This window comes from Papilio polytes, unplaced genomic scaffold (genome assembly GCF_000836215.1).
Source record: "Papilio polytes unplaced genomic scaffold, Ppol_1.0 DF823731.1, whole genome shotgun sequence".
NCBI lineage: Eukaryota > Metazoa > Arthropoda > Insecta > Lepidoptera > Papilionidae > Papilio > Papilio polytes.
Genome location: NW_013525473.1, coordinates 1460876 through 1478109, shown reverse-complemented (window position 1 = coordinate 1478109; position 17234 = coordinate 1460876). Strand labels below are relative to the sequence as shown.

Sequence of the window (17234 nt, the reverse complement as noted above, 5' to 3'; positions counted from 1 at the left end):
ATATCCATGTTTCAATATATTGTGTAGTCAGCATGTACGCAAATATTAGATCAGTTACGTTTTCCTTCCTTTTCTATTGCTCACTAAACCACACTCACATACATGTTACTTGCTCTTTAGATAATATAATCAAATTCTATTTTATTTCGTTCTTTATTTTATGGTACACTTTCTTATATTTAATAGATAATATTATAAGAGGAAAGATTTGTATTTTTGTATGTATTGAAATAACTCGAAAACTACTTGGCTAATTCCAAAAATTTTTTTACCATTAAAACGCTACGTCATCAGTGAGTAACGACTATGTTTTTTTTTTTAATCTTACGCGCGCTAAGTTGCAAGCAACAGTAAATTAATACATTTGCCGATCCATCTCATTACTAACTTGAACTTTTCCACTATTCTTCTTTTTTTCCTACAACCGTATTGTTAAAAGCCTAGTTTAATAGTCACTTAGTGTATATTCAGAGTGAGAAATCTACTTAATTAATTTAACAATTCTGAGTACCTACGATAGTCGAGTATGTCATAACACTACCGCAAGGCGTACTTAGTCAATATAACAGAATATCGCTACTCGGTAATTGGTACATAAACATTGTATTGATATTTACGTAAGGCTAATTTTAAAATTATGCTTAATATATCTGTCAAGTTTCATCACGTAAATACATTGTGCGATGTTTGTGTTGTGCATTTACCTAACAAGTGCGAAATGCCACTATTTTATAGCGTTTTATTGTCAAAGTTTATGTAAAACATTTACGACATTACTAATTAGTACTAGATGTTTACATTCTAATGGGATTAACAAATAATTGTAAGTTAAATCATAGAAACTAACGTGAACATAATAAAATAGCACAATACGTAAGCATTACAAGACAATAAAATAAAATTGCTCAATAATAAAACAGCATCAGAAGGCAAGCGGAGCAAGAGGAATGCAGAATAAATCTGAGACGACACTTGCAGATTACCGAGAGCATCCAGGTCAACGCATCGTGTATTTTAATAGTCAGCCGGTGCGTCCGCTGTTGTATTAAAACAATGACCAATAACTTTGTTTTTATGCCTCATGGGCCAGCGAAACTAGCATACATTGCCTGCAAGCCTCTATGAGACATCGCGGTGGCACACCAGTATTTCCTAAATGAATTTTCTTTTATCTTTCATTGCTTCATGACGGCACACACAAATTCGTTTGGAATAAAATTTTACGTACACTTTTTAAGGCTTTATTTATGTTAAAAGAATTATGTGCACACGTTATATACTAAAGGTAAATTTTAGTATGAACGGTTATCTAAGAATGTTTTTCTAACAAACATCATTGTGTTGTGTTAAGGTGGTGCATGTTATAAAAGACTATTTTTTAATAACAAAAATATGAAATGAAAGGACGGAAGTTTATACTTTCCTAATAGTTTAGTTGAAAATAAAACAAAAGTGTTATTGAGAAGTGAGGTGTGCCTTATCGGAGGCACGAAGTCGATCGTTCATGGTCAAAATACCCTACGTGGAGTAACAATTACAACCATTAGTTTATTAATTCGAGCGGCTTCGAGCATTGTTCTCAGTCGGACAATCGACGCTAGACCAAATAACTCGAATGTCGGCTCCACTTACCACAATACTGACTAAATATTATTATGAAAAAACTAGACACAGTAGTATTTTATTTCAAACCGGTCGCTAACGATGACATTCACAAGGTAATATTTCTAGTCTATGGTTCATCAAATTCTGCTACTAAATACGATGTGAAATGTTTTATGACCAGTGAACAATTTCTAACGCTGTTGTCTCTCGTAATGTAATTAAAAAAAAAACTACTTTCCATTTCAAACTCCTTCACTTAGCTACTTACTTAGTAAACAAGTCCCTATAAAAGTTTAAGGTTAACAACAAGGAAATTGTTAAAACCATTACAGCCGCTTAAACCTCCCATATCTGCTTTTCTTACAGAGTCCTGCCCTTATTCAATTTCTGTAGGAAAAATGTGATAATTTGTTACTTAACTGTAACTCTAAACTAACCCGATCTTACAGTATTATATTAATTATTACTTGTACAATTAGATGCACAATTAAAAAAGATCTCGTCAATTTTAAATAGACAATATTTAAAACACAATCATTTTTAAATCTAAATAAATACGACAAAAAGCAATCCCCGTGAGACCATGTCATGCGGTTTACATAAGGGATTGCGGCCGGCGATTGTAACGATCGAGAACCTTCCATTACGCGGTATGTAAACAGCTATTGTAGGCGTTTATTCGCGAAGCTGAAAGCTGAATGCGTGTAATTACACAAATATCAACCGGTAAGAATGTAAACGACAAAGCGAGTTATGTATTCGTTAGTTCGTGCATCGGAATCCGAGAACGTTCGCTCACGTGGCCGCGTAAACATACGCTCCGACACAAACGCGCTCCATTCCACATAAACAAAAAACCTATAAAAGAAAACCAATTACATGCTCATGAAATCATTTTTAATCAGAAATAATTGGTCGTAAACATGCCAGTGTGTATTTTAGATTAAATTAAATGAAATCGCATTATATTGAAGTGCAATTTGGCTATATCAATTTTAAGATAATGTATACTCTTCGAGAAAATATAAATTTAAGGAGATTGTAAATAAGGAGATCCGGTTAATATTTTATCGTTATATCAGGAAAAACAATTCCTTGATTTCCAGAAACAACAGTTTCCACTAACCTGCTCCGAACAAATCAAATGAATAGCGAAATAAAGAATAAAGAAAATTGTATATTCTTCAACATTAAACATGCAATGAACTAAATATTGTATATCAAAAAGTTGTTGAAGTAACAATTATTCAACATTTAAAATTATCGTAGATACAACGTCAAGAAATCACGGTTAGATTTATCAGATTGGAATTTTCTAGTACGAAACGTGCGCACTCGTATTGGTAATTTTAAACAAAAACATGAAAAACTTTTCTATTAATAAATATAGGAGGTTAAACACTTCTGCTTCGAGACGCTACGACGCGTGTGTTTACATCTTAATTGGTTTACATGCGTCTGCAGAAATATGTCTGTGTACCGATTTAAACCATACCGAACTATTTTATTATCCTTTCCTAGACACAGTTACAGAAGAGATCATTAATACCACACGATCGGATACAGATATTATAACACGTGCGAAGTTAACACGATATCAAATGCAAATAATTGTAATAAGTCTTTAGTATGCTTTTAGTACGTACTTATCTAAATTTTTTCTTCTGTTTTGTTCGTAGATTCCCCAAAACTTTGTTTTTTCCAAACATTTATCTACATCAATTTCGTGTTTCGTATAAAAATTAATTTTTAATTGTGCGTTTCTAGTTTTGTTTTCTTTCAATATTCTAAATAATATATTTTTTACCGTAACATAAGTAAGAGACCTAAATATTTACTACAAATTTAAGAAGGAGGAAATATTTAGGTTTAAGTTCAACACAGTTGCTTACCCTACATAAATAGCATATATCTTAAAGAGAATATAAAGCCATCAGTATCGGGTAAACAGACTATTCGCACGAAAATAAGTAACACTCGTAATAATATAAACATTAGAATGTAGGACGCCCACGGTGTTATTGTAAAGGTCTGATACAGTAATAAAAGTTTAACTTTACTAAAGAAAAACAAAACACATTAAAGTGTTCAATCAATTTATATAATCAGTATAACTAAAGCAACATCATTAAGTACAAAGCTATTGTATAAATTTCGAAATAGTTTAACATATTAATTTCAACAACATTACTGTAAAGGTGTGTGAATCATAACCCGTCATAGCATCACATATCTACGACAGTCAACAACTGGCCGAGGTTCCATTCTCACATTCGCACATACTCGCGAATTGACTACGGCCAATATACACAAAAATGCACTTTACCTTCCGACCGAGTCTCAATCGGTAATTCTTTACATTTACCCAGATCTTGTATAGTGCCCACACGACACCGACGTCGCAAGATTAATCTCTAAAGTGGCGTTTTGTCACATAAATTTATGATCACCCATTGTCTCCCTGAGTGACATCATTTCATACATTCGCATCGGTATCCGATTCAATTAAATATTTATTTTGACACGTATATCTCGGGACCGGTCAGTAAGTCTTGACGCTTTATAATGATATGAAGCGCACCCATGAATGTACATCCGAGGTGAATAATGTTTGGGGAATGCTAACACGCCCGCGATGAAATTCCGGAAGAGCTTTCGGGGCGTTAATAGGAGTTACGTGTTTATTTCGTCGATCTATACGTTTATTAACCCGTCCTGAGTCGGACAGTTACGTTAAAACACAATTACTGTTGTACGAACATTCTATATTCATATTACTCGTCATTAATACGTGGGGAAGCGCTTTCACTGCGACCCAAGTGTTTGTAGTGAGATCCATAGAGGCTGTGCCGTGACCACTACGATCTTCTTGTGTTTCAGGCGACCGCAACGCGAGGCGAGACTCGAGTCAACGACCTATCCGTTCCCTGACCAACACAATTTCTCGTATACACGTATCACAATCAATGACAAACATTTATAGGCGTTAAATTGTCTCTTAAACGGTCCTATAAAGCAGATGTAAAGCACTCATAAAATCGTTAATGCACTCTCTGAAATTGACGTAGTGGGAATAAGGCTTTAATCGCGCACCATAAATAAAACCGATCTGGAACACATACTTTAATCAATTGGAAAAGGAACAAGCGCGACCAGGAAATAGATTATGTGCTATTAAGTCATAATAATTAAATACAATTTATAGGATGATTGCTTTATTTTAGAGTTGAATTAATCTTGCATCTCTAAGAAACTGCATATGGATTTCATTTAAACACAAAGTTCGTAAAACGATAATCGAAATCCTTTGAAATATCATTAAAACAAAACAATTTGATACCGGTTCGTTTAGAATTGTTATATAAAATCATGAATACATTCTTAAAATAGACAAAAGTCTGAGAATATAAACACTAACGATGAGTGGAAAGGCACGTCCCTGTTTATGTATGACGCGGTATCTTAAACAGTCATATTTAAGCGTTAAGTATGCGTGTCTTTTAAAGGGATGTCAGTGTAACAAAGGTCCGTCCGCCAGCACGCCGCTGGGTGGAGCTAATAAACTATTTGAGTAGAGGGCTCGTGTTGACACTGGTGTTTCACACCTGAACAATGCTCCTCGTTTGCATTAATGTAAATTAGGTTAGGCAGCCCGCCGCCGCCGCCGCGCCTACGTTCAATTAGAAGGACCCCAAAGTAGCGCGTGTGTACTCACGTGAGGCCAACTAATAACATGTACATATCAACTTCCACACGTGTAATCACTTCCCAAACGTAATATCCATCTAGTAGACCACGTGATTCAAGTCACCAAACATAAATAGATCTTTATGATGTATAGATACCGTTAGACGCCGCTTAATACGACGAGCTCATTTGAAAGGCAAATTGGCAAACAAAAGCGAAATGATGGGAAACAATAGCGTGAGAGAGTAGAGAGGACAAAAATAGTTAAGGTCGGATGGCAAGGCGGGATGCGGAGAGCTGCCGAGTGCGGTGTCAAAGTGTGTGCGCGTGTTCATCGTCCGTCAGCGCCTGCGCCGCCGTTCGAGTAAACAGCCGCGCACCGCACAGCCCGTACGAATCGATTTGTCTTTTTACGTGAATCTGCACTTGCACCCGAGCACGCGTATTCGGTGAATCCTAGTATAGCATCACATGCTTAAAATCTTGGTAGGTATATCATTAGAAATGTACCTCGTAATGACAGAAAAACAATTCAGGCAACAAACAATGGTAAGATGAACAAAAAGTATATCAATCGGACGTGCCATTAACGTTTCCGAACGTCACAAATCACACCACCAAAATGCGAGATCTATAACCAAAAAAGATCTATGTTGGGAATGATTTTTTTTGTCGTAAGCGGCGGAGTCGCACGCGCGGCTCGATTGTGGCTGTGTGGTCCTCGCTAGCCACTTTGTAAATAGCGCGGTTTACCTTTTTCAACTTTTGTGTTTTGTTACCTTTTGTGCTGTTGTACGACCAATATTACCATAGCTATTTAAGCTCGTCGGATAAATAAATACGTCATTTATCATGATAACTGATGCTCAGACGTCCCCGTCTCCCAGAGACTAAATGAAGTGAAGATTTCATCTTTAGTGCCTCAAGAATACCGTCTATCTACTCTTAATCTTTTCACATTTATTAATAAGTTAAAGCTAACATCATTTCATAAATACAGTCACAGTGATGTCAAATATTTATTAGCAAATTAATTAAAACTGAAAGTCTTAGTACGCTTTTTCAGGTTCAACCTGTACAAAAAGTAACATTAAAACCATTAAAAGTCTAAAACAAATAACAATACCTTAATTGTTAAACAATACATACTTCGTAGGTCTACCCTAATTTACGACTTACATGTCACGCATTCGTCCCAGCTGCTCATATTTTTACAAAATGCTTTTTTTCGTCACCGGCATAGAACTAACGTCAAATTGTAACACAATAAATTCACTCCAACCGCAGGCTCTTTCACAATATTTGTATCGGGCGCGACAAAAAGGGCCGAAAGGGCGGACCTTCGGTGAATGAAGGGAAGGTAAATAAATATAAATAAAGGTGAGGGTGGTGTGACGCGCGCGGGGGTGCGGCGTGCGGCGTGCGGGGGGTATCGACGACGTCCCGCGGCGCCTGCGCACAGCCCGCACCGCAATACAATTTAAAAGAATGTATGTGATTTTAAAACAAAGCTTACGATAAATCATCGCGTCCTTAACGTTATCGATTAAATTACATATTGTTTAACAACACAAAAAGTAACAAAGCTTTTAGGATTTCAAACTGATTATTAATTCTGACTGATCTGCAAACATTTAGGGATTTTCTTCTTAGTCTCCTCGTAGTACTTTTCTTAGTAATTAAATAAGTAAGTGCGTTATTTGATCAGTCCAATTAGGTTTGTTTTCCTTCTTTGCTACATATTGTTTTCCTTCTTTGGTTCATCAATTCCGTTTGCTCTCTATAAATTTTTCTTTATCTTTCATAGTGGTACGTATATTGCATATTTACAGTACTATCGTTTATTTGATTCTTGTCGCAGATGATAAAGAAATGGTGACGTAAACGTAGTTCATTACAACGCTTTCATCACGGTAAACCGGTAATGTATGCACACATGAAACGGCTCAGCAACGGGAGAATTTTCGACATTGTAAAAATTCAATTACAAGCGCATTGTTTCCTCGCTGCAAGCCGTCACACATCATTAAACGGGACCAATGAGAATCGTAAAAGTATGTCCGGCGTGATCGACTCCGCGGCCGTGATCGCCAGATCGCCCGCTGCAGGACCAATTACGGCACTCTGCACTCGCGAGGTGCACTTTTATTGGGTGTAAGATTTAAGTGCCGATCGACACGCTGGAGTACGGCCCTGCCTGATTTTTACGGCCAGTTATGTCTTTGACGAACCTCTTTTCCTTATAACATGGAACGAAATATAAATTAAGCCCTTTTTTAATGGAAGATGGAAGCAAGCGAGCGGCACACTTGATGTTAAGTGGAGACGGCTACCCATAGACATCCGCAAGAACAAGTTTTTGTGTAAGCGAAGGTACATTGATAATCTTCTTTCGATATATTTTCTTTGTTTTATACTTATTATGATGATTGATTACTCAACACTTCCTCCTATCGTGTATTTGCGGTGTTTGTACTGTTGCAAGTCCATTATTATCTAGTTGCCTCATATACAAGCTTCGTGGCTGTAACACTGTTTTAAGACATAACAGATATTATTATGAACTACTTATATTAATCTGAATTCATAGTTATAGCAGCAACATATCCTCATTTCATCCTCAACTGTACTGATCTATTATGTTGCCCTATTTTAACTACATCTATGAAATCCCTTCGATTTATTGACGATATAAGCTATCCCTGATAATTTGTGATTTATCTTCCTCTGTGAAAACATTAGGTTCATTTTATGCAACCATCAAAGGCACATACTATTTATAAAGAACATGAGTATAAACACGAATTATAGAAAGATGAAAAGAGCATGAAATGTTACACGTCGAGTGGCCCGTGCCTTAAGGCCGTGCCTCATAGTGTAGCATTGACTGAGGTTTGACAGATAAGAATAAGATAAGCGGCAACAGCTGTACCACAACTAATATTTGCAGGAATAATTAAAACAAACCAACGAGATACCCTTACAAACAATAAGGAATGCTTTTTACTTTTTTATTTTATTAAATACTGTAAATATTACAAATATTTCACATCAATTGGTAACAAAAATTTAAAACTAATGTAAAAAAATAATACTAATATTATAATTGCGAAAGTTTAGATGGATGGATGTTTGTTAGAGTTTGCAGCCTTAACGGTTGAACGGCATTTGATAAAATTTGGTACAGATGTAGAGGATAGTGTTCTGGAAGAACACGTAGGCTATTCACTTTTGTTTTTTAATTCCACGCAGACAGAGTCGCGGGCGAAATCTAGTAAGCTATAAAAGCTACATTAAAATGTAAAACATGTTAAAACATACAAGTGTTGCATGCAGCTGTGTACACAATGACCACTCGAATCTGTGCAACATTGATCACCGATTGTACATTTTGCACAACAGAATAATCGGGTACATTATCTATGCAAGTCTTAATTATTTCAAACCGACCTAATGTTCTTAATATATACTGTCTGTTTCTCACCGTAAATAATCTATAATGCAGCGTTTTGGATTTCTTTATCGTCTAGTTTCATATTTTGATTTTACCGTTCTTGATTATTACTTTAACCTCAGGAGGTTAATTAAAAGCAATGAAGAAGGATAATATCTAAAAGTCTTTAAATGAAATAATAACAATACTACACATTTCAATTTGTCGATTTAAACTTAAAAGTAATAAATCAAGTGGAAGTAGGATGTTTAACCCAGTGAGAGACGCACCGCAGTCGACTGGCTCTGTCAGAAAATATACTAATCCTTTACTGGCTTAAAAATGACAAAAAAGGTGGGTGCTAGTGAGCTATCTTAATTCAGCTTCTCTTATGATCTCCGATAGAAAACTTATCGATCTATATGTTTAATATGCTACCTTGAACTTACATCAAAGATTGACGTAGTAATAGTTGCAGCTTCGCGCGTTCACACGGCTTCAAAGATTCACGGCTAGATATTGACACACTAACGTTTACATACATCACTAGTGTTTACGTTCGTCGGGGAGATGCAAATCGTTAATTTATCGCCACCTTAAGAAGCAACTATATAAAACAAACCGCAAACACGGGTGAGGTTCAAAGACCTATCACTTGAACAGTTCGGTCTGTGTTTAAACAAGTGTGCTTACGTTCACTTGTAAAAGGGCTTGCACACATCGCGCGTTTTCCCTAAAATCCCTTTATTGCGTACATCAAGTGAAACTTGGTAGCTTTTGTTTATGAATTGTTTTCAGTTATGTTTACAGTTCACTAATGCGAAACAAATTGTTATATCTAAATAAGGAAATGCAGATTTATCATAACTGTAAATTAGAAAAAACTGATTATTTTTTATTTTGAATAACCCCAGTTTCTAAGCTAAAGTCGCTGTGATATCGATGTTCATATCTAAACATCTGATTTTTTTTATATTTTGCGAAGACAAAGGTTTTACTTTTTCCATTCTAATCTTCGCTGATTAAAGCACCGGAATAAATTATCATATCTCAAAGTTTACAATAATTATACATTTCTTAACGCTGCCTCCAACACATGTGTATGGGGCTCATTTCTCTAGTTTGCATTGCATATTCGCCCGTCAATTATAACGTATAACACTACTTGTAGACAATGGAGGATAAATTAACGATTATTGCATGATAGATATTAGTTTTAATATTTATATCTGTATTGTTTAGCTGCATTATTGTATTCAATGATACGCAGCAGTTCTTTGAATCGATTTTCAGATCTGTACTTTATGACTTACTTTAATATTGTTTACAAGATGTCTATTTGATGCGTCTATAAAATGTGTTTACTTTTAATTTTATTTTTAATTAATTATGCAACCGGATTTTACGAAAAGGTAAAATGAGACGGGCAAAAAATACCTTGACAATGGATTTCATTCAATATTATTTAAGCTTTAAACGACATAGATTCGACAATTGATCGGCCCTCGTTTAAAAAAGGAACAAAGGAAATGATTTTAAGGTATTTCAGATTTTACCTCATGGCAACACTAAACACAAAGTTTAATTTTAGTGAACACATAAAAACTGCATCATTCCACGGTCAGTGTGGGTATATTTAAGAACTCTTACGAACGGTAGCTCTAACATCAAAGCTGATCAATTTATTTGAACGGATACGTTTACTTTATTCAGTAACACAGACGTTTTAGTCTGAACGCATGTTCTCTGTCAGATGATCACAGATTATGCACATTGCGTGCGTAATCAGCTGCGAATGTATTTATCAGCGGGTATAGCTTATCTGTTAGTTATTACTTCCCCTGTCATAATAAAGTAAAAAGTTACAAAAGACTTGTTAATACACACATTGATTTTTACTTTTTTTAAATAATGATCTACAATATTGCACAATTCATACAACGGTATAATATTGACAAAATCTAAATTGAAACAAATTCCCGTGAAACGTAAACTCGTTTGATATATGATTACTCATGAACTCATGATAAACAAGAGATGTTATAATATGGCCGTTAAGAGGTCTTTATTACATTTTACAACGCTGTAAACCCACCGTAGAATTTAGGATTAATTTGATTATAGTCAATTATTCACAAAGCGATGAGGGCCTCATTTCGTTTTTTTTACTCAACGCTAATAAGCCGAAAAGTATCTAATTTGGTCGGCGGTGTCTTTGCTGCTAACAAATTAAACCACTTTAGCGTATCACTGGCCGAAATAAAATCAATATTAACAATCGATAATTAAGCTAGTTTTAAACGATTGGACTTTAACAAACCATGTGTTTGTTTTGATAAAATTCCAACAAAATTATCCTTTATACAAATATCGTCACAAATCGTTTCGAGTCTACGGCGACTCGACAAAAGAATGTAATGTGCCGGCAAACAGTGAAGTTGAAAAGCACAAAGTTGAAAAAAAAACTTTATAAACGTGGATTAATCTTAGTCGTTAGAGGGCGCGTCAAACACACGTTAATCCGTGTTGTATAACCTGGAAAAAGTAGATAACAAAAGTAAGTGAGGCGGTCGGAATAGTCGTCGGTCGTCATTATCTGCGCGCGCGCCGCTGTAAAAGCTCATTGTAACCCGAGCCTCAAATACGAAATTGAATAATGCTGACCTATCCTGCGACCGCCCCGGCCATAAATCACCAAGATATTTATGTCCCTCTGCCCCGCGCCTGCCCTTCGCCGCCCGCGCCTTTTTCGCGGCCTGGGATGTAAAATATTTAAATAAAAACTTTCATAAAATGGTAAGTAAGTCCGATTGGAATCGGAGAAGTACAAGCGTTGCGGTCGTGCGCCTACTCTGCGGTCGGCCGAGATGCCGAGCTGCCGGCCTAGTCGGCGAGACGTCGCTAACTGATTTTGTAATAGAAAAGCGATACTACGCGCTCATAAATCTCCTTGGGATTTCATGAATTGCGCAAATATAATATATTACGAGTATTTTACAGCTCTGATTTAGACAGCGGACTTGAATAATAGAGTCGCATTGTAAATTATTGTTTTATATACCCGTAGAAGTTAGGTACACGTGCTTTTTTATCTTTACACCTCAATCATTTTCTGAATCATTTAGGTACAAATAGGTACTATCTATTTATTAGGTAATTACATTTATATTAAGTCATGAAATGATATGACAGAACCCCATGAGAGAAAAATATTGTGACGACTTACATAATTTTTATACGTATTCACACAATACGGCAAAACAGGATGTCTCAGTGCATTACAATCTACAACTTAATAGAATTAAAATGAAATACTTTCTACGATCAATTATATTTGCTAATGCGCACAACATTACTGGTAGACATTAAAATTAGTCAGTCAAAAATGTCGAACATAAATCAAAACAATAATTCATTAGGAGAGATTAGGAAGCCGTGGGAGCAGCATAAATCCCGGCGTCGCCTCGGCACGGCATCGGCAGTTAGTCAGGCAGCCTCCAATGGAGCGAGCGAGACGTTTATCTCAGAAGCACGGCATGTAACGCACCGCATCGCTTCCCGTGCGCATTAACTTTACGTATATTCCCTCTTATTCATGAGAAATAAATAATACTATTAGAAGGAGATACCGATTCCTGATAAAAAGTGGGCCCCGAGTTAAATGGGAGGCACACTGGAGGCAGAAAGAAAGTAATGGAGGAACGAACCGGTTTGGAGATTTTTACGAATGCAAGGCTGAGAGCGGGGCCCGGCTATGTGCCGCGCCGCGCCGGCACATAACGTAACCCACGGCGGATTCGCGCCGCGACCGCGCGCACACATACCCGCGCCTTGTCTCCTGCGCTCTGCGCCCCGGACCATTATCATCGGCATATAACTGGTAACCGAGTGAGCACATTAGGCTATAAAAATATTTGCTGCACAAACTGCGGTCCGCATTTAAATAATTGTTTGCGCACCTACAAGACGCATCCTTGAGTGTGCGACAACTATTTCAGGAACCTTCGTTGTGACGCGAAGCGAGGAGGCGTACGCGCTTACCATTAGCGCAAACAACTTGCTCGATGGCCGCTAAATCAAGTGAACTAATTTTAACTACCGGCAACGATGGATCGACATTGCGGCAAACATTCATTTCAAATAACGGCTTCGATAAACATGTCACTATCGTTTAGGCCACTATGATTAACTCTGGATCCACTTTTTGCCGAGGAAGGTGATTGAATAGCAAATGAATTTTAACAGGCCAGGTGATATTACCAACAATTTTTGATTTGTTTCAAATCTTTTAAAGTATAATGCATAAGATAACTTAAAACTAAAATTTTTAATACATGTTTGAAATTCTTGCAACTTTTTTTTTTGAACTCGTTGCACCAACTTAAACACGACACTGGATAATGTAAATGCGTTTCAAAAACCATAATTACCATAATTATTTATCAAAATAAAATTACCAAAAAAAATCTCTGATATTCACGAGTAGTCAAGACCACATTTTTATTTTCAAGAAAATCCAGGCGGATTGGTAATTTTTAATCAAAACAGAAATGACATGATATTTCAAACAAACAAAGTATGACATAAGATCAAATCCTAACCTAGCACAAGTTGTGATGATTTGGTAAAGATTAGTATTAATAGCTAATTAGCATAATTGAATTTAAATATTTGTCAGACATTAAATAAAACTGGCCATGGAATGACCAATGAAATGTTCAAAACACTTTCACAACTCGTATCAAGACATTTGATAGGTTTATAATTTTTAAAACAAGTTGGCTTATTGAATCAAAGATTAAATAGTAATCTTTGAGTAATCTTTGACAAAGAGTAGATCCTAGAGTTACATAGTTTCATATAACATTTGTATGATAAACGCATTGATGTTAACTCACTTAACACAATGGCTAACTTCTTGAAAATTTTGTATACACGTGATTTTTGTGATTAAAAATCAATTGATAACACAAATTAATTATTGATTTTTTTCAGTGCTGCTTGTACCAAGTACATTTGGCGTGAACATAAAAAAGCTATTAAGAGTTAGTGAAATCTGGACGTAAGACGAGATTAGTGTGTCGCGTTTCGAAATGACCTACTTCCTACAGGAAATAGTACGAGCGCAATGGCGAATGTTTGTTTGTTTGTCAACATGCGCGCGTGTTTGTTGAGCCATTAGAGCGCGGCGACGGTAAAGGCTGAAACTGGACAAAGCGATGAAACCTGAACTCGACAGAGCGCATTAGCTGATTTATTGTTAAAACCTTTTGGATTTTGTACAAACTTTCGCAACTATCAACTCTTTGGGGGGACATGGAAAGAAAAATTGCTATTCAATTTTTACAGAGGATGAACACAAATTAAAAAAAAAAATAATGAACTTTAAATACAAATACATATTTATAGGATATTGAAACCAATAAAATTTGTAACAACTTTAGTTACTAACCACGAAGCTAAGAAAGTATCAAATTCAAATTTTAAGATTTAGTGAAAAAAAATATTAAAATAAAATGTTGGGCAGTCGCATCGCATACTTGTGTGTTCATAAAACCCACTGCGGTTAGCAAAATGGCCATGGCCAAACGCGGTGAATATCGGCCATTTATGTGTCACAAGACTCAATCATGACACATGAATTAAACTTAGTCAAAAAACATTCACGAAACTTCATCAAACTAGAAACGAATGTAATAAATAATTACAACTAACTTTTTTCTGTGTGGTACTTATTACTTTTAATATTCTAATCTATGTTTAAAAATTATCTACACAATCAAATATACTTGAACTGATTTTGGTTTAAGATAAAAAATATGTCCTTCTGTTACATTTGAAAAGAAATAAATGTGATACAAAGATACACTAGCCATGATACAGTTATAATAAAGTAATAATTAAAATGTACTTTAGATTAAAACTATTATTCTTATTAATGTATTTTAAAAGACTTACTACTAGAAATGTCTAGGTGTTAATTTTTTCTATACTAATGTTATAAAGAGGAAAGCTTTGTATTTTTGTATGTACTGAAATAACTTAAAGACCGATTTTAAAAAGCTACGTTATTACCGAGTAGGCAATTTTTACTATATTTTAAATACATGCCGATGAAATCGCACGCTGTTGCTCATCTATACTAGTATTATAAAGAGGAAAGATTTGTTTTTATGTATGTATTTGATTCACGCAAAAACTACTAGGCCGATTTTAAAAATTCTTTCACCATTAGAAAGGTAATTTATCTATGAGTAACATAGGCTATAATTTTTATTATTTTTAATTCCACGCGTGCGAAATCGCGAGCAACAGCTAGTATACTATAAGGTGTCTTTGGTTAGATAGTCTAGGCCTCGGGACCTACATTTGGTACGTTTTTATATCCTTATTAACAAAAAATATTGATTTATCAGCTTCTATTATTTTTATACTTCTTAGATAACCGATATTTTATTAGATTTACGTTTGTATATAAATACCACATTACAACTATCCGCAGACATTTTCCTACTCGATTCGTTAATCTTCCGTAAAATGAGTGTAAGTATTCTTCAACGATTCGCAAGTACAAACTAAATATTTGACCAGGAAAGTAATGTCAATTTAAGACAAGAATAAACACTAACTATATTGCAAAAAACCAGACAGATATTTTGGATGATTGTCTAGTTTTAAATATATTGTACAAATGCGTACACGCATCTTAAATACCTTATTTGTTCATATAATGCTAGGCTGTATGTCGAAGATCAATATTGACCGAAGTAAAGAAATCCGACAAAGTTTTCGGTACAACGTAATTCCCATATAATGTGTACCTATATCACTTGCATAATACATGTTAATTCTATGACGAAACATTAAACAAGGGCAATATACAAGGGATTTAAGAGTTTACTCCGTATCGAAAATAATTCTATAAAAAATCCTATAAATGAAGATTTTCTTCAATTATAAAAAACACTAACTTAAATAGGGTTTTTTTTTAATTTGCCTAATGGTTAAAACATAAAAAGCACTACCATAAAAGTTGATTGAAATAACAAACATTAACATAATACTGTATTTGTGTCCGTAATAAGTTTATATGCAAAATATACTAAAATCATACAATTGCCTCCAAAGTAAACTAAAGAGCGGGTGTCTCAGCCAAGAAGGACAAAGTTCAAATCGCAAGACTTTTTACAATTAAAATAATAATTCTACATATTAAGACAAAACTTATTTCCCATAATGAAATTTACAAGACTTTTACTCCATAAAATTAAATTTGTTTACCTTTTTAGAAGAAAAAAATGAATCTAATTTGAAAAATTGCATTTACTCTTTTAACCATTAAAAGGGCAAAAAAGCAAAGGTATTTCATGAATATAATGTTACAAAATTATTCGATCTTGGAACTCCTTATTCGAAAGCGGTCCATACAACCACTGAGCGTGCGTCGCTTATATTAATACCTTCTATGCAACCCAGAAAAATTAAGAGATTGATTTGAATGTGCTTAAAGTTTATGCTTATTAAAATTTTAAGGAGCAACATAAAGAATGCACACTACAATGAGGTAAGAGGAGACAATAAGTTTCCCGTAAATTGTCTTTATGCGATGCACAAAACATCGTGAATGACAACGCACGACTTCGGACACCCTCTCCTGCAACTTTACGACGGTCATATATTTACCAAAACCGGCATCAATATTGAAAAGAATTCATCATTCATCCATTAGTCACAGAGACAAAACGTTTGTTGTCGATGGCTGCGTAATTGCCGCGCTACAATCGTAACACTCGCTACGAAGCTACCGTAACGCCCGCAATTTGTCCCCATTGTTCCGCGGATGGTAATGTTTACACCGGCGATTGTCCCAGCCCGCGCACTGAGGACCCGTTTTCAAAACAGAGGACGCCTCATGAAACCCATTGTTTCAACAACGGCCAACTCTCAACCGTCGACCGTCGTCAGTCACACACGGAAACTCGCACGAAAACTTTTTCAATTAAAAACTATAACACTCGTATGCACTTACCTGTGTCATGAGACGGTCGGCGCCTGTGCCCTCGTCGTCCCTGAAGTCGATGTCCGGGTTGTAGTTGGGCACTAAGTCTCTGAACTTTTCGTCGTCCCTGGTGATGCGGCCCTCGGGGGGCCCGCTGGCGGACTTGGAGTTCTCGCCGATGTTAGGGTCGTGCTGGTTGAAGACGAGCGGCGTGATGCGGCGCGGTCCGTGGCGGCGGGTGAAGCCGCGGCCCGGCCCGCACGCCGTCGCCGCGCCCAGCCACAGTAGCACCAGCGGCAGCCTCATCTCGCAGACATCACTCCACGCGCGCTCGACGCACGACCAACGCGCGCCGCGATCAGAGCGACACTGAGCCCGAGAAGCCGGCGCGGCCGCCCGGCTACCACCGGCCCGGCCTGCATCCCCTGGGCGCGCGCCACCGCACCACCCGCGCCACCAACGCCACGGACACCGCGCTCGACGTTCATCTCGCTGCCTAAAAACATTCCA

The 17234-nt window shown here is 36.3% G+C and overlaps 1 protein-coding gene across 1 annotated transcript in view; it reads right to left on the bottom strand.

Moving 5' to 3' along the window:
- LOC106103744 (desert hedgehog protein B) overlaps positions 1-17234 on the bottom strand; it is a gene marked incomplete at its 5' end in the record, with an annotated part of 37278 nt that extends 20044 nt beyond the window's left edge. Inside the window, one exon of the mRNA XM_013283597.1 lies at positions 16755-17234. Coding sequence (XP_013139051.1) covers positions 16755-17234 — 480 coding nt within the window. The remainder of the gene's footprint in view (positions 1-16754) is intronic.